The sequence below is a fragment of the Nyctibius grandis genome, chromosome 7 (assembly GCF_013368605.1).
Source record: "Nyctibius grandis isolate bNycGra1 chromosome 7, bNycGra1.pri, whole genome shotgun sequence".
Taxonomy (NCBI): domain Eukaryota; kingdom Metazoa; phylum Chordata; class Aves; order Nyctibiiformes; family Nyctibiidae; genus Nyctibius; species Nyctibius grandis.
In genome coordinates this window covers 16914832-16939196 of record NC_090664.1, presented here as the reverse complement: position 1 = coordinate 16939196, position 24365 = coordinate 16914832, and the positions used below count along the sequence as shown (strand labels likewise).

The window sequence follows — 24365 nt, the reverse complement described above, 5'->3', positions numbered from 1 at the left end:
GGTTTGTGGAAGAGCCCTTCTCCACCACTGGTGATATCAGCCTCTGTCTTTGTGCCCAGTATTATAGCTGCAGCAGTTACGAAAATATTTCTGGAACCATTTCCTCTGCTTTTAGGCTCACTAGTGTTCCCTCAGGAATACTCTCTCAGTGCCAACAAATGCTACTGCTGCTGGGTCTGTGCTGTCCCTGAATCACAAACAGCCCAGTGCTGGGGACTGTTGGACAGGACTTTGGTCACCAGGCACAGGAGACTGATCTTGGGGCCTTCTCCTGGGTTCTTTAGAGGGGGGCAGCACTTGTCTTGTGAGGGCCAGCACCGGTCCAGACTCTTTTACCTTTGCTCTGGCAGGGTAAGCGCTGCTCGGTTGGGAGGGAGAGGCAGCACCAGGATCTTGTCTGAGTTTGGGAGCCTTAGCAGCACTGTGATCTCAAGCAGAGGCTACTGGCTGAAGAAGCCAGGTTCTCTCATAACCAAACAAAGCAAAATTTTGAAGTAGTGGTGTTGAGTCATGGCCTTCTCCTATATCTCTTATTGGGACTCTTCTAGTAGGCTGAGGGGAACTGCTTGTAGTTTAAGTGCTCTTCAGTATAGAAGTCTGTCTGGACAGCAGTCTGTGCTTGAGAAAGAGGTATTGATATTGCTACAGCAAGAAAATGCCCTCCTTTATGTGCCTGAGGCAAACAGTTGACCCAAAGGAAGCGACGCACATCGCCTGGACAGCTGAGTACCCCAGCATCTGCCGTGAATCTCCAGGGACGCACACTGGCGACCTGTGCTGAGTAGTGGGTACAGACAAACCTACGTTAAGTGTGAGATACTGGTGTCCAACAGTTCTCTTCCCAAATTTCTTTCAGCTGTTGCCTTACTTATCGCCTTCCTTACTTATTGTTCTTATTTCTGAAATGGCCATCCTTACTGAATCTTGTTGCTTTAACAACTTGAACATGAGTAAACAAAAAAGCTCAAGCTACTACATTGCTGCTGTCATTCCACAAATAAAAAGCACCAAACTAAGTACAAGAAAAAGAAGAATGTATAAAATGTATAAAATCTCTTTCAACAGTGGCACATAAAATATAACTACTCTTAAGACTACCTTTTTTTGGCAGGGGCTCAGTTTTGGCACTGACTATACCCCCCGAAAAGATACCCTCTGTAAATTTACTGTATTGTTTATACAATTTATATGATACCGTGTATTAAGTAATCTAGAGAACAGGTGCAGTGTAAATCTTTCCAGACCTTGAGGATTACACTAAAATTCTTAATCCTTGACACAAGAGTTCAGATTACACCTCATTATGTCTTTCCTGGCAGTCAGTGTAAGTGCAGCAGAAATGGATATTTATTCTGGTCTTGATTCCATAGAAGTGGGTGATTACAAATAAGAACTTATCATTTCTTGCTTCATCAGCTGCATTTGAAACCGATAGCTTAGCTATAGAGAGTGCATGCAAGGAAACAGGAATCCCTTAGAAAGGACTTCCTGTCCTGTAACTCCATTAATTTCTAATTTAGTCAGGGTAAAATCATCCTGGGAACTGCGCAATGGTGTAACTGTCAGCAGAAGATTCAATGAAAGCAATACAACTCTTATTTATTGGACATTACCCTAGTATCTAAGACTACTTGGCAAGGCCAGGACCTTGCTGCATGAATGATGAGTTTTATGGTAAATTCAAAGCATGGTGTTAAAATAGCAACTCTTCTGTAAATACGAGCAGCTAACTTAACAGAGGCATATACAATTGCATTAGCATCATGGAAAGAAGTGAATCAAGTTTCTGAAAAAAGGAAGGTAATGGCACTTTATGTACTATGTACATGAATTAAAGTGACTGTTATTTTTGTCTACTCAGGAAACACAAGACCCTTGCGTTAATAAAAGATGGTCGTGTTATCGGTGGTATCTGCTTCCGGATGTTCCCCTCCCAAGGATTTACGGAGATTGTTTTCTGTGCTGTGACTTCCAATGAGCAAGTCAAGGTAAAAATAATTCTCTACTAGAGTTTATTAAATGTATTTGAGTCCCATTCACTACTGCATATGCTCCTAATTTTGTTAGTCACATTGAATAGATTGTTGAGTTGCCAAACAGAAATAGACTTTGAAAGATACAGTGATTCTGAACACAATACACAAAAACTAAACAAATGTGCAGATTTAGAATCATCAGCATAATAGCACGATTACGTGTAATTAATGAAATAAATAAAATCTTTCTCAACACAACAACAGTGGCTAGTAGTTTCCCATTCTTGGACTAGTCACTCCACTGTCTCCAGCAGTTGCCTCTCTGTGTAGTGTAACACCTCATGGTTGATTGAAACAAGTATTGCTTGTGTGTGACAGTAATTTGTGTTCATTCACTCCATGGTGTTACATGACTTCAATCAAAATGAGATACATCAAAAAACTAGATATAGTTTTGCATCCCAAAATAAGCACACACTCTGTTCTATACACTCTTTTTTGAGTTACTTTCATAAAATGTTCTCTGAGTGTTGAGAATCAGTGGCTGTGTTGAAAGAATATAGAGCAGATTCCTTCCGCTTTCGTGGGGGACTACAGATAGATCTATGACCATTTGATTCAGGATTTTGCCTTTAGATGGTGCTGTAGCTTTATGTTTTTCAGGTGAAACTGTTACAGCCGAGACGTGGGTTAATTCAGAGTTTGTAGCAGTTGAACATGCAGAAATTGTGTGCCCTGTTTTGAAGGGAAGAGCTCTGGGTGTGGAATGGTAACACAGTGGGACTGAAAGCCTGTGACAACTGTTAGTACTTGGGTTGTATTTGATTTCATTCAACTCTGGTGTTAGAGAGGAACATTTCCTTGCACTTAGGAGTGGCCTGTCGTGGAAGTATCCAAAGTGTTTTAGCAAATGCAAACAATAATGGAATATGCTTAAGTTATGTCTATTCTAAGCTTGACTAATTCATAAAAGGTGTTTTCAGTCTACTAAAACAACCAACTGCACTACACAAGTTAGGCTGCCAAAGGTGTGTTGTGATTCTCCAGGAATAACCTTTCAGAATATGATAGAGCAAATAAATCTGACCCATCAGAGTGCCTCCTAGGTTGCATATGCACACACACATAACGCACAATTTCTTCTGTTACCCTCTGGGTGCCTTGCTGTATCAGTTAACTGTTTCTGAAAACTTGCCTTCCCACATTCCGATCCGAGTAAGGTGACCCCTACCAGCAGGCAACTGAGAAAAACTGAATGTTCACACATGGGTGAACTGCCTGCTTTGGGGAAAAATAAATTCCTATTTTAATTCAGTTTGAGGCTGGAGTAAGAAATATGGGTACTGTTTTCCTTTAAATGTGATATTTAAAAGTTGGATTGTTTTTGAGATCGTTTGATCCCACGTTACAAAATTATTTTAAATTTTACAGTACATGGCTTAGTTTCCTTTTAGGATTGTTAGACTTTGGCAAGTGTTTGTGAGAATGAATAAATCCTGTGAAGGTTATAAAAATAATAGGTCAGCAGAAAATGTTTGAAGTAATTGTCATCATAATTGCTGGAATTTCTTCCAGACACAAAGCTGACATTTTTTGTCAGAGATTAGATGCTTTAGAATTACTGGAATGAATTGCAGTGTTTGCAGTGTTTCCAGTGTAAATAAAATGTCAGTCTCTTATAGGCTGTTCCTTTCACCCTGCTGATGAGAAGGGGAGTGAGGAGCTTGGCTAGCTCGTGTACTGCTAGCTTGCATTTAAGGAAAACGTTTTTCATTAAACATTCAGAGTTTTTGTCAAAGAATTTGAGAATTCAAATTTGCAATTAGAAAGTCTCTTCATTATCTTGAGTGCTTCTGAATTCTGAGCAATGCGGTACCACTTAACATGTCGTCAGCTGTCAAACCACTTATTTGTATTTGATGCTATGCGTGATGGGTGCCACTTGAACAAGTGAACATACGGCTGTAAGAGCTTCCTCAAATTCATAAGTACTTATTTTTACACATATGAGGTCTTAATTTTGAATATGAGGTCTGAATACCACATGCTCCAAACACTAGCTGGAAAGGAAGGACTAACGTACAAATTTTGTACCTAGACTGGTAAGATTTTAAAGAAAATGTGTCACTACTAAATTTTTTTTCTATTGAGCTTCAGCACTTACCTAACTTGCTTTTATCTGGCTATTTCCATGTTTGAGGCTATCAAATTGTGAATTAAATCAGAAGTATGTATTGTCTAATTTATTTTTCTGGCTTATGTACATAAGTAAAAATTTCCCCAGTTTTCAGGAACAGAGTACCCAAAACCATTCCATGTATATTTCTGTAAGTGTCCAGTTATTCTCCATGACGTTAAAATTGGAATATGCAGGAACAGCACATTATTATGGGCTTTCCTGTCTATTTTACATTTCTTCATCTCACAGCAGAAGGGGAAGACTATAGCTTGCTTGGAAATGTGAATAAATGGAACCTTTTGTTTACTGTGGGGTTAAATGAAAATGGAAATTATTCCTGTGTGCAGTCAGAAGGCATAGCTATTTATTTGATTGTGGACTCAATAATTTTCTGGTCCTTATTACGGTAATAACTGTTTCACTGTTCCCTTTTATGCTCTATGATCAGTTCAGATTATACATTCTTTGAGGCAGAGGCTGTTTCTGCTACAGGTGCACAGAACACAGTAAAACAGAGATCTCATCTCAACAAGTTCCTCTAGAAGGAGTAATTTCAGTATTCCTACTGCTTCGCAGTTTTGAAGTGATATGCCTAAAAAAGGATGCCCTATTATTACAATATATGTACTTCTGTTACTGGTGAAATATATGACTATTAATAGTTGATATCTAACTTAAAAAGGAAAAAAATAATGTATGCACCTTGAATTACAACTTCCAGGACAATATACTGCTTTAGAGCTATGATTTACCCCTAGAAATAGTCTAGGTTTTGATCTCTTTTACATTAAAAGTGAATCAGAGACTAGAAGCTGTGATATTTTGTGTTGCCTGTTGGGTCACAAAGATACCCTTACAAGGCTGAAAACAGTTTGATCTTGAGTATGCCTCACCAAGTGAGTTAGGAGAAAATCTTTAAAACAGGATCTAGAGGAAAGACTGCATTTTGAAAAACAGTCTGTAATAATCCTTGGTCCATAGTTTCTAATATGTGCAGTCCCCAAAGGCTTTGTAACGGCTTTTTCCTCATACGTTTCACACAGGGTTATGGGACTCACCTAATGAACCATCTGAAGGAGTACCACATCAAACACAACATTCTCAACTTTCTCACGTATGCAGATGAATATGCTATCGGCTACTTCAAAAAACAAGTAAGTCAATGTAAGAAATTACTTGGTGCAAGAAGTTAACATCTCGCAGTGATGAACCAAACAACTAGACCTTACAAAGTAGTTGGGTAAAATGCATAGTGCAATTTTATGTGTATATTTTTTATCTACAAAATATGCTCTGTGTTTGTTTTGTGTAATGATACTGGCTTATAATGCATTTTACTTTGATGGAATCATCTGAATATAGATGAATTGTATAGCCTATAATTTGTCAAGTCTAAAAACCAGTCAACTATGGGTTGGCTGCTTCTTCATTCGTTCAGTTCCTTCACTGATTCTGTAAGAAGTCTAAAGAAGGGCCAGACATACCTGCGTCAGACTAAAACTTACCTGACCTGTGCTCACAGCTCCTCCTGATTGAGGTTCAAGTTCAGGAAAGATTGTGATGTCTAATTGGTCAAATAGATTTGATAGATTAAACAGGTGTCAACTGTCTGGTCAGATGATAGAGCGAAGATGGAGTCAGACTATTCTCAGAGATGTAGAGCTATAGGGCTAGAGGGAATGGACACAAGTTGGATCATGGGAAATTGCAACTACATAGAAGAAATTTTTTTCTTTTTCTTCCTGTTCTAAGAGTGGTGAAATACTGGAAAATGTTGCCCAGAGAGGTTGTGGAACTTCTGTCCTTAGCAGTCTTCAAGACTGGACATGGTCTTGAGCAACCGGATCTGATGAGAACCTGCTATGAGCAGGGATGGGGCTAGATGACCTCCTTAAGTCCTTTTGAACTTCAGCTGTTCTATGATTCTGTATATAAACCTGATAGAATTCACTCTTCATACATTCAAAATGAATAAACACTGGGCTTGTGATACTGCTGTCTGTGCAGACAGACCCTTTTCATGTCTGAAATGTCCCTTCCCCAGTTTGAAGGTGCTCAGTCTCCATTTAAGTCTGAAGCCTTTGATGGTAAATTGTGAGGCGGAAATCCTGGTTGGGTTCCTGATTTTTATTGAGGTTTCATAGATACCACTGTACCAAAAGAATAAAATGCAGCCAAAGAGAGAGTCCTACACTGCTTTTTATTGTCTTGGTTAATTCTTTTGTGGGTTTGTTTTTCAATTAACTTTTGAACTGTATGAAGACTGTAGTATAACTTTGGAACTTTTAATAGGATTTGTTATTTTATTTTTTCACTTGAAATACAAAGGTAAAAAAAAATAAATTGTTTTTTTCTGGCTATAAAATTACTGTCATCTCTTTGACTTCAACAGCAACTTTCCTTGACTAATGACTACAGGACTGGCATCCTTGAATAGAAGTTTTTTTTGAAAAATCCAGTAGATTTGTCCACAGTAAAAATCTTTTCCTCCATCTCTGTCTTCCCTATCTCCCTTCTTTTCCTATACACATAAGCAATTAACTATTCTTTTATGAAGTGACTCCCCTGAGAAGGTGTTTACAACACTATGAACCACGGTCTGTAACTCTTTCCATTGTATTGTCTGTATTTTAACATTATGATGAATTTGTTTCTAAATCATCATAGCATTTCAGTTAAAACAAATGTAGAAAGAAAATGGCATGATGACAACTTGTGTTTTTTTCTTGTTCAGGGTTTCTCCAAAGATATTAAAGTACCAAAAGCAAAATATGTTGGCTACATCAAGGATTATGAGGGTGCCACGTTAATGGGATGTGAATTAAATCCAAGAATCCCCTACACGGAATTTTCTGTCATCATTAAAAAGCAAAAAGAGGTAAAGGCTGAAATGAAACACTGAACATGGTAATCTATTCAGATGTTTAGAAACAGTCCAGTCGGTGCCAGGTTAGCTCTCTGCTTTGGTGCTTAGAACAGTGGAATGTACACTTTTATTGGTTAGAATAATTCTTTCATTCGAGTCCCAGCCCCATAATTTTGCAGTTGAAGCATTAAATTCTACCTTACTAACTTTATGATAACAGAAGTGTTGAAAAGTACTGATATTTTGGGGAGTATTTCATAGCTAAATTTTGTCATAGATGATAACTAAGCAAAATCTTGTGAGATGGATTTGTTCTGCAGCTTTCTCGTTTTTTTTTTCCTCCCCCCCCCCCTCCCCCCCCCCATGACAGTAGTGTTCATTAGGGTCATTTTTGAGTGGAGTATTTGTACTGCATGTTCTGTATTTTACTTGAAAGAAAGAGGATTATTTTTTTCTGCCAGTGTTTTAATTTCCAAATCAAGGGTGGGCTCTCTTAAATTCCAGGCTGTCCCTCTTTGGAGTTTATGTGGGATGTTCTTTATTTAGTCCATAATAATATTCCATATAATAAGGTAGTTTATGAGCAAAATAATTAAGATGTTTCCAGTTGTGTTTAAATACCTTCCTGGGTTTTTAACGTAATACAAATTACAAGGATAATTTGTTCTTTCAAAGTTGCTCAAATCTCATGACTTTTTTTTTTGTTAAAATGCTTCTTTATGGAACAGTCATTTTCATTCCAATAGAACTATTTGAACCATGTTTGCAGAAAGAAAGACAATATCTGAGTGCTATACATTTAGTCTACAAGGTTTCTTAACTCATTGGGACAGTTTTCATATATCCATACAAGATAGATCATATTTTTTTCCCTTTCATTTCTGCTTGGTTGGTTACTCTTCAGATCTCAGTCCACTGCTAAATATGTGCCGCCTTCCCCCCAGGGATGGGACGTTGTCAGGGTGGGCAGATAGCGGACGTGTCTCTTGTAGCCTGTTACATCTCAGGCACACTTAACTGCAGTAATACAGTTCTAGGTCCAAAACATCAACATGTCACTTCCAAAAATCTAAGTTGGTTTGTAAGATTGTGGCTCTGGGACTGCTTTATTAGCATATGTTATTTTGCATTTTCACTGTTGTATTTGGTGGGATGTCCGTTTTGTTCCAAAGCACCTGGAGACACTCCACTTGGAGATAAAGTGCCTTGGTCCTCCAGAAATCCCGTGTCTACCCCTGTTAGAAAGCAAGCTGTTGTTACACACTGATCTATGATTGCTGTTGTATCTTCTCTGAAAATAAATATATACAGCTTTGGAAGTGCATCTTAGGATTGCCTGTTTGACACACAAAACACAGATCAGGCTTTTTATACTCTCTCTGTTTGAAGGAAATTTAGAAATAGCCCTCACAGTCTGCAGCTTTAAGGGGAATGTTCACCTGTCTGCTCAAATCAAAAGCAATGAAGATGGTTTCTGGTCATAAGTAGAATTTTGAATGTTGACAGTATGGATAATATACTGATTTGGTTTGCTGCTGGTATTGGCCAGTACTAGACATCAAACTTTTCCAATCCTATCTTTTTAGAAGTGAAGCTTTTCATGGGATCTAAGCTTTTGATTAAAGAATTAGAGTATATGCCTATGGCTGCTAAGACCACATCACCCAACACCAGTCACAGACCACCATTTGTTAGTTTGCACTGCCTGATCTGTAGCTTATTTACAGTCATTCTGAAAAATATAAGAAATCCCTTTTTGTGACCTGCTGACTTGTGAATAATCAGTGTTACTGATGGAACAGCTTGTTTTAATCAGGAAGACCCACTAGTTCCTGAATTATAGGAAGAGTTTAAGGTACATTTCACAATTAGTTTGAAAATATCTGGAATCTAGCCATGGTACTGTTGTATACTGTATTTCTCTTAACATTTGTAACCTCTCTTGAAAGTCTGGGTTTTTTAATTTTCCTCTTCTTTGAGAGAAAATACTATGTGTGGGGGAGTGAAGGTCTTTAAAAATAAAAATACGTCTATCTTTATTATTTCCAAAGAAAACAGTCTTTCAAACTGTGGTGGTCTGAATGGCTGCACACTTGTTTACTCCCAGTTATGAAGTAAGCCATTTTGAAAATGACATATTCAGGACACACAAAGCTTAGGTAAGCATCTAAGTGTCTGTCAAGAGCACCAAAGAAAATTACTTAGAATTGAGGTAATGAGATTGCAAAATAGAACAGAATGTACCCCAGAACTGAGAAAGCCTTTTCTGGCATTTACAAGCAGAGTAGAATATTGGTTCCAGAGTGGCATCATTCTGACTTCCTCGAGACAAAATCTTCAGTAAGAGCATCTCTGACTGATATCTAAGCAACTCCTTCATCTCCTATGGAGACTTCAAAGTGAACAGGTCTTTCTAAGATTTTGGAATGTGAACATATACGTGCATTGAAATATGTGCATTTAATATATGCCTTGAAGTTTCTGACGAGCTGTGCTGAAGCAGTTCAGCAGCACCAGATGTTAGAATTAGAGCCAGTTCCCAAACCTGCCTCCAGGGATTTTCCTTCCCTAACTCTGCTGCTACCCTCCCAGGAGCTGTGCAGCTTGTGATCAATACAGCAAGTGATGACTCCTTTTCTTCCAGGTTTGTGCCTAAACAGGCAGCTGAGAGACTTGGTAGCCTCACCTGCAGAATCAGTGTTCGACCAGGTAGCTCGCCCCTGTGACCAGCTTCAGTGGATCTGTAAGGACCATAACATTAGGAAGCGAGAGTGTTTCTGTTCATCACAGTTTTGCATTAATCCTCTGGGTTACTTTTGAGCAAATCAGTTATTTTTTGTTTTCTCTGCTGCTTTATTACAGATCATTAAAAAGCTCATAGAAAGGAAACAAGCTCAGATACGAAAAGTTTATCCTGGCCTTTCTTGCTTCAAAGATGGAGTACGGCAGATTCCTATAGAAAGCATTCCTGGAATTAGTATGTAATCAACGTCTTTTCATGTAGAACAGAAGCAGAACAGCCCAAGAAAGGTCCAAGACTAGAAATACTAATGTAGTCACGTATTTCTTTTTGATTAAAATGTAATTGTTTTGGTCTGCTGATTTGATTTCTGTGAAGATTGTTGTGTTTCCATTACAATTGCTGTCTTTGAGACTTCCCTGAGGCATCCCAGGCTGGTCCTCTTTTACGTACATGTTTGTAATTTTATTTATGTGATCCCTCTTTGATTTGTATCGCAGTGTAGTCAGCAATTTCCCTCAGGCACCACTGTTATGCACTGCACTCCTATACAATGATGAGTTCTGTGCTAAACATGGACTTACAGGACAAAACAGAACATTTAAGTATCATCTTTTGGGGGATTTTTTTCAACTGTGCTTTTCTACAATTTGTTCTCTGTTCCTAGGGAATCAAATTTGGTAACTTTGACATCGTTATTCTTTGCAGAGTTTGTGGTAAAATCTGTACCGAATTATTGAAAAACCGTGTATTTAATGTAGGAATATTGCAGAATCTTTTCAGCAGTCTGGAGGAAGAGGCATGTAGGAAATTGAATGGGGCTGTAGGCTAGATGGTTGTGTTATTTATTAGGAGTAACTTTTATTAAAACAAACCCATTTTACTGCAGCAGTGCTGAAATGGCTTATCTTTTTAGAGTTGCAATAACTTAGTTAATGTTGTGACCTACTGTAGTTCCCATGTAATCTCTCATGTTGTTGGTCTATAGGAGAGACTGGCTGGAAACCAAGTGGAAAAGAAAGAGGGTAAGTGCTGCACAAAGTAAAATGATGCAGCAGTTTGGAGATTCCTTTGAGAAAAGTCTTTAAACAATACCATTTGCTATTTCCTTCCATCCATTGGAAGATAGATAAATAATCTGCAAGGGATGAGTTCCTAAGAGGGTTTGGTTGGGTTTTTTTTTTTTTAGGGGGGGGGGGGTGTTGGGTTTTGGTTGCTTTTTTTAAAAATTTTATTTCTTCCATAAAATGCTTGAAACTTTGGAGTTGCTTTTAGGTAAGATGCACGTCATAGGAATGAAGATAAGGTATTCAAGCTAATCTTTTTGTATTCGTATTTTCTTTCAAGTAAGGAGCCCAAGGATCCAGATCAACTTTACAGCACATTAAAAACCATCCTGCAGCAGGTGAAGGTGAGTGCTAGTTCTAGTTTACCTTCTGTAAAGATTTTTAAATGATTTCCAATATAGAGTTTCCATATTAGATACCCTACTTTTTTCTTTACCAAAGAGCCATCAAAGCGCTTGGCCCTTCATGGAACCTGTGAAGAGAACAGAAGCTCCTGGATATTATGAAGTTATAAGGTTTCCTATGGGTAATGCCATTAACATTTTTTAAGTATAGAGTTTAAAAATCTTTATAGCTGGAGACATAGCAGATAAATTGTAATCTGACTGTTTTATGTTAAAAGGTATGTTAGTAGCATCTGAATTGCTTGCAGCTCTGAAGTGCCAAGAGTACGATGCTGCTGTTTGAAATTTACAACTGCTTTGTGACCTTTGTGAAGCATCTATAGCGTATACATGTGAAATCTTAGTATGCTCTAGAGAGCCCTAGCAAGCTCTTAAACAGTGCAGTCAGCTAGAAACTTTCAGGACTGAGCTTGTTTATGCGAGTTGTATGAGTATATTCTTGTGTGTGGTAACTGGTCATTGCAGATCCTGCTGGTATATTAAAAAATCTCAAGGCAAACTTTCAGGAACACCTGAGCATTTGAATTGCTTTGAAAATCGGATTTAAACTTTCTACATCACATAGAGGAAACCTTTTCAAAAGTACCAGGGTTTTTCTGATTAAGTCTTAACAGTTTACTCCAGTTTAAGTTTAGGAAAATGCTTCATGCAACTGATTGTAAGATAACTTTTATCTTTGTATTTGAGATCTGCTAAAGTTGTCCAAGGTGGTTTATTTATTTATATTTTTAAATCATGCAGCTGTTGTTTATGCAGGATTACTTGCAAAGGGAAATACACAACTGCTAATAACGTTTTTCTTTGCTTTTGACTGCTGGGTCATACGATTTCCATGATGATTCAGTGCTGTTCTAAACAGATGACGCTTGTTTTGATTTGTATTGCAGCAGATTTAAAACTGAATCCTGCTACTCCTTCATTGTTTATGCAATACTTACCTCCATCTTTCGGATTACAGTTTCTGTACCTTTTAATGTTATTAGAGAATGAAATACCAGTTCATTGCAGGCTACTATCAATCAGTTTCTCAATGAATGAAAGTGTTCATGTTGCTTTGCATAGGCTTCTAGCCTGTGTATACCAGTTTGGCTTAATGATTTTTTATATTCAACTTTATAATTTCCAAATAACAAATATATGTGTACTTTATAAAACAGCAGCCGGCTTCCTGTATCCCTGACACAAATGTATATGTATATGTATATGTATGGAGAAAAAGAATGTTGACACCCTCCCATGACAGAGTTTTCTCTCTGTCTGCTTTTCTGAGCAGAGGCTAGACCTAGATGGCTGTTTAATCTGAACAATGGTTACAAATAATTTACTGCCTGGATTGGCAAACCCAAAGTAGGAATGTTGTCTGTCCTTTCCTCGTTCAGATGTATTACATTGGAGGTGGGGGCAGGAGCTCTCATTTTAGGATTAAGCTGAGGTCTTTGGTTTAGTTTTGTGTTGGTTTTTTCAGCTAAGGAACCCAGCACAACTAAACAGCATTTTGATTCCTGATCAATTTCTGCTTTCTTTCTGCTCTCACTGTCAGCATGCTGATACTATTAAAAAAATCGCTCAGACATAATTTCAATTAAAAAGAAACAGCATTGTCCTTTCTTATGCCGTCACATACAAGATAGAACATTTGTCTTGACATTTGCATACAGACTAAATTGTATAGCATTTGAGAGGTATGGCTGTAGGTTTTTTTGATTACCTCGTAAGGTCAGTTCTCATGTATAAATGCTTTTTTCCCCTGTTTTAAGTGCTCTTTCAGCTGCTTATTTTCAAGAAATACTGTTTGTTTTTTTTCCTTTTCATCTGCAATACAAAAGCTGTATGGCTGAGTGACAGATGGAGCCAAACTTTCACTGTAGTTAGAGGAGGACAGTTTAACTGACTAGCTAGGCAATGTTGGCTTTAGGGTGAGCTGAACAGCCTTCTCACTTGGATACTATAATTAGACTATGGATATCTAGTTTAGATGTAGGCACCTGAATTTCAGACTTAATGGGAGCTGAATGAGCCTTTACTTTTGCGAAATACTGTGCAACACTAGTGAATGGCAAGTTATATATCATTGGAAGAGGTATGTGAGAGCATCCATCAAACTTTTCTTAAATAATCCCCTCTTGTCAATTTGTCAGGGTTTTTCTCTGTTTTGCCAAGTCAAGTCTCCCTTAAAACAAAACAACCCCAAAACCCAAACCAAACCAAAACCACCCACAACTGTATTTTTAAATCTTAAGTTATACGGTTTAATTCCTTTGCATTGGAGGTCTTTGGTCTCTGCTTTGCTTGCAATATTTGTTGGCAGTAAGTCTTCTCCATTTCAGCTGTTACAGTTTCACAAAGGTGCTGCTGAAGCCTGGCTCAAACATTGCTAAAAAAATAGTTGTTAGAGCATCTGAGGTGAGAAAAGCCAAGGCATCCAGCACACCTCCCACTACTTCTATTCCTGTACTCAGTCCTAGAACACTTGTAATGTAGACAAAATTTTGAAGTGCCTGATAAGAATTACTGGGAAAGTGACTGTGTGGAGAATACTGGGATGATTTATGTATTTTATGGATGATTGATTTTAGTATAAAAGAAAACATTTCTTAAAGAATGCTCTGTAAGTAAAGGTTTTGTATGATGCATTGAAAGCAGGAGAGCTCTGTTTTCATGTGACTCTTAAAAAGGGGTGTGTAACTATAAGCTTTAAAGATGTAATTAAAATATATGTAGAGTGTGGAACAAATTTAATCTTTTTTCAAAGCTGCAAGTACTGCTTCTAGTATAGACAGATGTCTCTTCTCTGCTGTGTTTGCACAGAAGTGAGGATTTTAGGTTAACATACATGTTTTGTGATGTTTGAATTCTTTGCTTATACACTCCTAAGGCCTCCTCCAGCAGAGCTGACAACAGCTTTGCCTCAGAGAGCGGCTAGAGGAGAGTTAGGGACACCTAATACCCACTGAAAATTACAGAATTACAGAATCAACCAGGTTGGAAGAGACCTCAGGGATCATTGAGTCCAACCGTTGCCCTGACACCACCCTGTCAACTAGACCATGGCACTAAGTGCCATGTCCAGTCTTGTCTTAAACACATCCAGAGATGGTGACTCCACCACCTCCCTGGGCAGCCCATTCCAATGTCTAATAACCCTTTCTGTAAAGAAATTCTTCCTGATGTCCAACCTGAACCTCCCCTGGCAAAGCTTGAGGCTGTGTCCTCTTGTCCTATCGCTAGTTGCCCGGGAGAAGAGGCCGACTCCCACTTCACTACAACCTCCCTTCAGGTAGTTGTAGACTGCAATAAGGTCACCTCTGAGCCTCCTCTTCTCCAGGCTAAACAACCCCAGCTCCCTCAGCCGTTCCTCGTAGGTCAGACCCTCCAGACCCTTCACCAGCTTGGTCGCCCTCCTCTGGACTCGCTCCAACACCTCACACAAAAGAATGATGCTTTACTCTTTCAAAAAAAGAAAAAATAAACTCTATACAAAATCATTCTTACAGCAAAATACCGCTTAGTTCCAGGGGCTCAGTTGCTGTTGAAGCTAAAAAAGGGACTGCACCTTAGATGAAGGCAATTAGGAATTCCAAAACCTAGCCATGCCAGTTAGTGTGAAATGGCAAATCAGCCTAAGGGGATATTGCATACAAAAAGTATTTGAATCAAACGCTGTTAATCTATTTTTCTCCTGTACAGATCTCAAAACAATGAGTGAGCGACTCAAGAATAGGTACTACGTGTCTAAGAAATTATTCATGGCAGACTTGCAGCGAGTCTTTACAAATTGCAGAGAGTACAACCCCCCCGAGAGTGAATACTACAAATGTGCCAATATACTGGAGAAATTCTTCTACACAAAAATTAAAGAAGCTGGATTAATTGACAAGTGACACTGTCTTTTTTTTACAGCCAAACAGTGTGCCTACTTTATGGGCAGGGGAAGCTGTTATATATCTGAGTTGTGGGACTTCAAGGTTTTACGACACTTCTGTTTAATACTTAGCACTTTTAAAAACCCTTTTAGTTTTGCAAATGTGTATTATACTGAAGTTACAAAAATTATTTTATTAAAATGCTTTATAATGTATTTAATTACAGAAACTTTCTTTTGTGTGCCCATTACCCTCTGTTCATAATAAGTTTATCAGCTACAGCCTCAGAAACCCCACAAAACAGGTGGGGGGATTGCACATGTTTGGGAATATGAAGAAAATTCCTAGACAATAGATGTTATAGCTTACCTAATGCAGTACCTATTTGATAAAGTTTTGGGTTTTTTTTCAGTAAAAAAAGAGAACAGTAAGGGAAAACAACAGTTGGGGGGGGTGTTCTAAAACACTTGTTTCTTTGTAGAACCTTTTTATAAGATGTTATTTTTTAAAAGAAACACTCAGCTGGTTGAGAAGCTGTGAGAGAAGCAGCCAGTTCTGAAAAAGGACTGCCTGTAATCTTTGATAGATGCAAGTTTTTCTATTCATTTTGGATTTTGATAAATATTTTACCTGCAAGTTGTAATCTCATAACCACTGTTTAAAAAAAAAATTACCAGGCTAGATGTGTAATGTCATACTGACTTGGCTTATGCAGGACATAAGTACCCAAAATAACTTCAGAGAATCTGATTGGCAGGTACTAGACAACTTCAATTGGCTTAGTAGAGCTAAGGTTTTGATGCATTTTATGATCCACCCTATTTACTCCTCTTCACTGATAAATTCTTTAGATTATTCAGCAGAGATAAGACTATCGTACACAAAAGAAGTCAACATATGACAGCTTCTAGCTTACAATCTTGGCTCTGTGGTAAACTGGATTTTCTACCAAGCTTTATTGTAAATGCTTATTAACTGTGATTATTTAGACCAAGGAACGTATTAACATTTTACAACTCATGTTAGTATATGTCTAAATTAAGCACTTATATATATAAAATATATATATTTTGCTGCTTACACTACATTTAAGAGGTACATCTAACTTCTTAATGGAGCTCAGTACAGGCCAAAAAGTTGTCACTTGACATTTTCTAATTAGAGTTTGTAACTAATTTATAACTGCTTTTGTGAAAAAAAGATTTAACTTCCATTCTTGGTGTTTTATATTTACAGAGGTTACATTGGTAAAATTCAGTAGTTAAAAGACTGCAAAAAACCCCAGTCCTGTGTCAAAGAATATATTCCTGCAAAATGCCTGTGCAGTGTTAAATCACAAGTTGATTCAGCAAGTAGTTGTCAGGAGCTACCTCGAAGTAGTAAATGTGGTACACAAGGTATTCAAAATGTTAACACTAGACTTGCCGTAGCGTTTTGTATGAAATTAGTCTGACCTACATTTGGATCTATAACAAAGGTACAGTGAGTATTTTTTTTTTTAAATAGCCAGTACCGGATGCTATAATCCGGTTTTGTAGATTGGGCCTACAGATGCACCTGTTAAGCTTGGTATCCTGTGAAATTTTGTTATTTTCATAGTAGATTTTCTTACTGTCTTTCAATCAGATTGTCTCTTCTATATTGAAACATTTGTTTTCTAATTTAAGAATTAATATTTTCATAGATACTGTGCAATAAAGTTACGGTAGGATATGTGGTTTTGCAAATGCTTTAACAGCTGCTGAACTTTACATTTGTAAAATTAATATATTGTACTGGTACAGAATAGTTTTAAATTATATATGTACAAAACCCTACTTATTTTGGTCTCTTTTCATTAATTAGTTCTTGCACTACAAGTATATACGCTGAAGCCATTTCACTACTGAGCACAGTGAAGCTATAAGAGTGCAGTCAGTGCACCTTCGAGGTAGACTAGAAAATGTGCACAAAAGCCTCAGAGTTCACTGGGAACATGGTGTGTGAAGCTGAGAATTCAGTATGGAAAGCTGTGACCATTCCAAGTAGCATTCTGAGCTCCATACTAACTGAGCTACAGTGCTGTTACTCCCCTCTCCTCAATGTCTCAAACAATTCTTTGACTGAGCTGTTCAAGTGTTGATTTCTCATCTCAAAGCATGCTCATGCTGTTTTTCTCCTTTTTGTCTGCTGGAGTCCCTTCTTTGCAAGACACAATATACATAGGAGCAAACTACAGTCCATGTTGAGCTTTTACATGACTGCTATCACCATGACATTACTCAGATGTTACACTTTTTTTGCATACCATAAACAAAACCTGTCTAATACCTGACAGACAATCAAAGAGTATAAGAGATTTATTCCGCGCCCCCCCCCCCGCCCCGCTCCCATCCGCTAAGATTTATGTGGTATGACACAGGACTAAAAGTGTACTGTTCAGAGGGTAGCAAACAGTGGTCCAAAAGAGGCTCAGCCTTTCTTCCTGGACGCTTCTAGGAATATCAGTTGAGATTAAGTGAGCTAGACTTAAGACTCCTTCTTGCAGTTGTGATGGAAGTGCAGCACTTCTTCAAGCTTACTCAATCCAAAAAAACCCCAGACCCACCATGTCTGCCTTGGGCTGCTCTGCTGTCCCTGATAAACAGCTATTACAGGTTTGTTTACTGAAAGAAAAGAGCACCTGAAGTTAAATCATTCTACTTAAGTGCTTATAGTACTGAAGAGTTTCAGAACGAAGATTGGTAACCCCCAGAGCTAGAATTTTAGGGTTCCAATGGAAGGGGTAAGCTTCTGTTCCAACATCCAAAGGCTGTGTTGTGAACAAATATTTTCAAACACTCAGTAGCTGCAGCTTTTGTTATTACTGTTGGGAGAGTCATGTAAGAAGTTACCAGTAAAACAGTAATTAACACTACACATTTTTATTACAGAAAGGGAGAGATCTTACAGCTATTGAGGTGGGACAGGTGAGACAGGCAACCTTGCAAGACAAATAAAGCAGCTGTATTTTTGTACTTTCCCATTATTAATTTGAATGTAGCTTTCCTCTTTGTATTCACATATCCACTAGTACTTCTTAAATGTTTCTCAAGCAAAGAAAATCCAGTTTGAGGGCTCGGCAACCTTGAAATCTTGCTGGACAGTTTATAACGGTGGTGGTCTAGCATAGTGCCTGTTGTGGTACCAAATGGTACCAAGTTCATATCTGGCAGAACTTCCTCCAGTAAAGACACTTGCAAAGCAGTGCCAAAGTTATTATGAAGTCCCATAATAGTTTACTTCACACTCCACCAAAGCAGAGAACTCTTCACAACCTCCACAGATAACCAGATAATTAACTTAAAATTTGCTTTGTTCCTACGTTTAACTCACATTCACAGCAGTACCAACCAACCCTATTTGCAACTTTTGAGAGCTCCAGCTACATAATCAAATCACAACTGGCAATCTTGGTTCTAAACAAAGCTTATGCTGCATAAAATGGGGGAAGGAGTACACTGGCTTGCAGTATGCCCACAGCTGACACTGCTACCCTTGAAGCAACTATGGAAACCAGGAAAAAAGAACACCAACCAACTCCGAGCTGTTTCTGAACACTAAAAGGCATTTATTATGAACTTCAATATGAAACTACAACCATTACATAGACAAGATCTGTACAAACATTGTTATTAAAAAAAACCAAAACCATTTGATCTTAAGTGCCTGAAGTTCACCTTTGCCAACCACTGTGAAATGAAGCAGGGTACGAATCATAAAATTACATTCACCATCTTTTCCGTCAGATATTTCTGATATACTCACATATCAATGATGAAGGGATGCCTCCTCTCAAGAGTCTGAATGGAATCACCTTAGTTATAAAAGTAGTCTTATGTCTTCTATATCATTAAAAACAATTAACTGGATTAAAAACAAACCCCCTTAATTTTATATCCTTAATATTAGAACATGGAAATAATTGCATATTTTTTATAAGATACTGTACAACAATTTCCTGGATGAAAGATTTCCTTCCTTCGTGGAGCAAGCAAGGCTATCATGACTGGAAATCTCAACGACAACCAACAAATTTCTCATTGTATTTTGATAGAGATTCTTTCTTAAAATGATGGTGTTTAACATCTTTTTTCTGCTTGAAAATTGGAGAATTCAGAAAATTTGTATCTGTAAATGGATCTCCTCTCCTGAGTTTCCTGTTAAAAAAAAAAAAGGCAAAATTTTGTTCCTCACCTCACTTAAAACATTAACTTTCAGCTAGTAAGCTCAATTTCACATGAACTGTTTCATATTACTAACATCAGACCTCTCTTTGAATGTTTTGTTAAGAACTTATTTCCAGTATTTAACTAATCCCCTCAAATCCTCTACTTGATAGAATATCATGAACTTTATATCAAACTGGAAAGTAAGACACCTACCCTGCAATACTTGGTTCTTTATAGTTCACAGTAACAGTACAGCTACGCTTGCGTTTTGGAGATTGTGGTCCTTCACATTCTGGGACAACATGTGCATTCCCAGTGCTGGGGAGCAATGAAGCAGTATTGGTAACATCACAAAGATGACCACGAGATGGCTCAGAAGGCTGCCCTGGGGAAAAAAAAAAAAAAAAAAAAAAAAATCAGGCACACTTAAGACAATTCAGGCAAGCTAGCTTAAAAGAGAACATTAGTGAACATACTAGATGTACAGCTCTCAGCAATAACTATTATCTTTGTCTTTCCACTTAAGTAAGAGTACCTAAAGAGGATCAACACATTCAGTATTTTAAATTGGAAAAATAAATTAACACTAAGCAGTGCCAGGCAAAGTGTGATTTGTTATTCCACTTCTCTATTTATACTCCGATTCTCTTTTTTCCCCAGCTTTAATACATCTTTAAACACAACTAAAATACAGTATTAATTCATTGTTGACCAATTTCTTAAAATATATCTTTAATTCTAATTTCTGCTGAGGAAAGAAAAGGTCGACATAAGAATGAATCTAATGATTTTTATAACATTATTCTCTTTATCAAAAAAAGCTAAAATAAAAAAGCCTAAATCCCTTAAACAATGTTATCTTTCAATAAAACAAAAGCAAATACAGAACGCTTTCTGCACTTACTAGTAGACTTGTCACTTGATTTATTGCTTTCAGTCTCTTTTTCATTATGGAGTTTCTGCTCACGCTGTGCCAAACATCTTTTAGACTTTGGCCTTGCATGGACTGCCGATGTATCTTTCTTGCCCACAGAACTTTTCCTTTTTTTTGATTTATTCTTATAAGGTTCGTAGAGGCTATCATCTGAATCTTCTTCAAAATCGCTCCAGTCAATGGTATAAGTTTTAGATAAGTAGTCTTCGTCATCCACACGAGTGTCTGTGTCATTCACCTTATTTTGTCGAAAAGGTGTAACATGGACACGCTCTTCAACATCAAAGTCATAAGCATCACTGGAGCCACCCAAGAAATCCAGTTTTTCTTTGGAAGTCTCTTTATCCTGACATTTTTTTGGTCTTTGTCTGGAAGTATTTTTGGGCCCTTCCAGTTTTCCCTTCTGATGCTTCTCTTTCCTTACTTGAGAGTCTTCTCTCCTTTTACAGTCACGTTGTTTAAGATCAGAATTATTGTCCAAGTTGAACTGTGCAGTTTCAGAATCTCTCCGCCTCAACACCAGCTCTGAATCTAACTTGTTTTCATTCAGCTGAGAAATATCTGAATTTACATTTTCTACAGCACACTTTTCTAGACTTTCCTCAAGTCTAATTTCATCCTGTTTAGAAAGTTCTTGTTTTGAATCAGGTGCTTCTAAACGGTCCAAGATACCAGTGCAAAGTTCATTGTGATTTCTCATCTCTGAATAACGACGTGCGGTGGACACACTTTTTGGTAATACATTACCAAACCTATCCTCCTGTCCATGTGAAATAACATTTTCCAGCTCTGACCTTATGCTGTCCAGACGAAAATCAGATGTTTGCCCTTGTAATTGAAGAAGAAAAAGTCATATTAAAGCTAAACAGTAACAACCTGGAAGGGTTTTGTGCAAATTCTGAACCTGTCAAAAATTAAGACTATTCTTAGAATTTTCTCCTCAGATTTGTATAAACCAGTATTTGGCAATCAAGATAAGGTCTGTTTAATACAGCTTCCAGACAGAAAGCAGTTAAACATACTACATTAAGATTTTCCTCTAAACTGCTGTTTGGTAAGGTTATCTACAGGTAATTTAATTTTTCAGAGCATTTTGCTTTGTTAACAATTGTTGATTTCATAAATGATAATGCATGACTAAAGATGACTTTACTCTTCTGAACTGTTTGATAGATAATGAAACTACATCGCAGGTATGTAGAAGACAAAGCATTTTCGAATTCTTCCCCCATTTTGCTAGGCATCTTCATTCAAAAAGTTTACCAGTTGCCAACATTAATACCTAATCTTTACGATAATATGTGGAAAATTACTTGACAGTTACTTCAAAAGCAGTAATTACATTTTAAACTTACACTCACACATTCTTTTCCTGATTCAGAATAGACCAGTGTCTGATACTTCCATTTAGTTACCTTTGTCTGGAACTATTTGGATTAAGGAAGTGGCACTGTCAGATTCCTCACAGATCTCTGACAAAGAACGAGCCAGCTCATTTCTATCACTGTGAGCCTCCATCCCACTTGGAAGTACTTGATGATCTCCATCAGCACACAGTATAGGTCCTCTAGAGAAAATACCAAAGGTAGTATTTACTGAAGAGCAATGTATTTTATGACAATGAACTACTTCATAATTGGATTTCTTCCCTTTTTCCAGTCAGAAAATTAAGCTTACTGTAACAGAATTTTCAAATATAAATAGGTATTAATAAAAGGTACTTACACTGAACGTATTCGTTCTACGACACTGGAACTTTTTTCAAGAACTGAAGAAAGCACTCTCTGATTCTGTCAACAAAGTAAATATTAATGTGGCTGAATAGCTGAAACAAGCTTGCACCATATACGAATTTTACACAACAGCCAAGTTACCCACAGAAGGAGCAAAGAGGCCCTTGACTCTTTCTTTCTGGCTGGCTAACACAAAGTGCTGTGGGATCTCACATACTCAGCCCCTGCAAGTCAGCACATTCATAACCAGCCCAATCATACAGATTGTGGACAGGAGAAGGAACTACAAGGATGGTACAGGGAACAAGACAAAACCATAGAAAATCAGGGTGCCCCTACCACCTTTTAGCAGAGCCTCAGTCCCACTATCAACTTGCTACACACCCCCACAGTGGGACCCCATGTCATACTGGGAACTGCAGGACTAGGTTGTACCGCCAAACTAAGGCTCAAGTCTCAAAAACTGTGTGCACCTATGCTGGAAGGAGTAAGGGGAAGAATTAATAGAAATCCTGTTCCCCAAGAGGAAAAGGTACTTACTACACCCGTGGAACACAAATTCTTTGCTGGGCCAAGGAGATCAATTGAGTTCAGTAAATTCTGAGATACTTTTGAAATTATGTTATTCAAAGCTGACAGTCGATTCTACCGGACAAAAGAAGGAAAATAACACAGTTAGTTTACACTAGAGTATAACAGCATCAGTGTAATAACTTCTCACCGGTATTATGAGATGACTAAATCCTGAAGATACTCCTGTCAGGTATCTTCAACTGTGATTAAAAAAATAAAATTCACAGAGGGTAGATTTTAGTTAAAGAAGAAAGAGCAGCCAGAAATAAATATTTAGTTAATGACCAGACTAGGTGAAAATATGAGAAAACTTGTTCTATATATTGAGTTAATTTTTTATGAAACATTTAAGACCATAAAGATACCAGTGGACTGGTGCAGATTCTGATGTTCAGCTTCACTAAATCATAAAGTTGTTATTAAAAATACCTCAAGACCTTGTGCTTCCTTGAACCTAAGATTTCTTTGCAAGTCAAACATCTCAACCTTCAGATCTTGATAATCTTTCCTTAAATGAAGAATGGTATCCTCAGCATCCCTCAGTTTGAGCTTTTCTTCTTGCAAAGCCTTAGCTAGAGCTCTGTTGTTTGCTTGGATGCTCTTTATTCGCATGGAGCTGTTGGCTGCAATAGAACAATGAGTATTTCAGCTTGGTTTGAAAAAAAAAAAATATGAAAACTATTAAGATACTTAAACATCTTACTTGCTCTTTTGCACGTTACAGTGGAGAGCTGGCTATTTTTACCCAGCCCTGTCAATTTCTGATTTCTTTTTTCTTTCATTCGTTCTTTTATATCATTCAGGGTGTCTTTGAAGGGCTTTTTCAAGCATTCAGCCATCTTCTACCTTTAGAAATATAAAGGGCAAATAAATTATTAAGCTGGTGCTGCATAATGCTCCCCAATTCCAACAGAAAAGGAACAGAGAAACAAGAGTAAAGCTTATGGTATTTTTAAGTTGCATATACACACATAGAAGAGACCCAAAAACATGAAAAGACACACAGCTACGGCCACTTTCAAAACATTCTTTGCAGCACGGCTACTGTCAGTACTGCGATTGCCTGAACTGCAAGACGCACGGTTTCGGCGGCGAAGACCAGGCCGAGGCCTCTAAACACCCGCATCGGGGCGGTACGAGGTGGGGGGGTGGGGGGTGTAGGTGTGTGTGGGGGGGGGGGGTGTGTGGGGGTGTGGTGGTCCCTGAGGCGTCAGAAGCGGACCCCCAGCTCCTCTAACGCTAAAGAAATACCTCATGCCACCCACCCACCCACCGATCAGCCCTGCCTGCCCCCCCCGCCCCCGCACTGACCAGCCGTACTTCCTCAGAAAGGCGTACACACCGTTGGGCGCCTCCCAGTCGCTGCCCAAGCCACAGGACGAGGCCCGAGGCCCGAGGCCCAAGGCCCGAGGCCCAGCACCGTTGGCCCACCGGCGGCGGACGCCTCTCTCTCGCCCGGCGGACGCCTCTGCAGAGCCGCGGCTTGCCTGACAACAGCAACAACTGCCGCGCGCGCTCGGCCTCGGGGGGCGGCAGGGCGTCCCCGCGCGCGGCCAGACGGTTGGCGCCGCTCCCCGGCGCTTAAACAACACCGCCGCAGCCTCGCATTGGTGGGACTCGGCGCGTGGCGTCAGAGCGCGGCCGCCGCGCTCATCCGGGCCTCGCGCCTGGCCACGCCCCCTCGGGGGGCGGTACCGCAGGCTCCGCCCCCCGCACGCCAGCCCGCCGCATGAGGCGGAGGCGGCTCGCGGGGGTCAGCGGCGGCCGCGGCGGGATTCCGCTGTCTGCCCCAGAGCTGCGGCCGGAGCCAGGCTCAGGGATGACGCGGCCTATGGGCGCC

General features: G+C 38.8%; 2 protein-coding genes across 2 annotated transcripts in view; one reads left to right on the top strand and one right to left on the bottom strand.

Moving 5' to 3' along the window:
* Positions 1-16912, top strand: part of KAT2B (lysine acetyltransferase 2B) — a 48813-nt gene extending 31901 nt beyond the window's left edge. Inside the window, exons 11-18 of the mRNA XM_068404984.1 lie at positions 1862-1988; positions 5199-5309; positions 6890-7033; positions 9884-9998; positions 10750-10786; positions 11109-11172; positions 11270-11354; positions 14920-16912. Coding sequence (XP_068261085.1) covers positions 1862-1988; positions 5199-5309; positions 6890-7033; positions 9884-9998; positions 10750-10786; positions 11109-11172; positions 11270-11354; positions 14920-15113 — 877 coding nt within the window. The 3' untranslated portion in view covers positions 15114-16912. The remainder of the gene's footprint in view (positions 1-1861; positions 1989-5198; positions 5310-6889; positions 7034-9883; positions 9999-10749; positions 10787-11108; positions 11173-11269; positions 11355-14919) is intronic.
* A 1783-nt stretch (positions 16913-18695) lies between these two features.
* SGO1 (shugoshin 1) lies at positions 18696-24112 on the bottom strand. The gene is made up of 9 exons (XM_068405163.1): positions 23868-24112; positions 23229-23371; positions 22955-23148; positions 22493-22597; positions 21945-22009; positions 21635-21786; positions 20190-21047; positions 19499-19670; positions 18696-19273 (listed from the first exon to the last, which is right to left on the bottom strand). The coding sequence occupies exons 2-9, from the start codon at positions 23362-23364 to the stop codon at positions 19132-19134; spliced, it is 1824 nt and encodes a 607-aa protein (XP_068261264.1). The 5' UTR covers positions 23365-23371; positions 23868-24112; the 3' UTR covers positions 18696-19131.
* Positions 24113-24365: the final 253 nt, after the last annotated feature.

Excerpts from the sequence above, each read along its gene's own strand:
- SGO1 (XM_068405163.1), bottom strand. The coding sequence starts at position 23,364 with ATGGCTGAATGCTTGAAAAAGCCCTTCAAAGACACCCTGAATGATATA. Across the intron at positions 22,598-22,954 it reads AGGAAGCACAAGGTCTTGAG|AATCGACTGTCAGCTTTGAA; the intron begins GTATTTTTAATA and ends TTTGTCCGGTAG. Across the intron at positions 19,274-19,498 it reads AAAGAACCAAGTATTGCAGG|GAAACTCAGGAGAGGAGATC; the intron begins GTAGGTGTCTTA and ends TTTTTTTAACAG.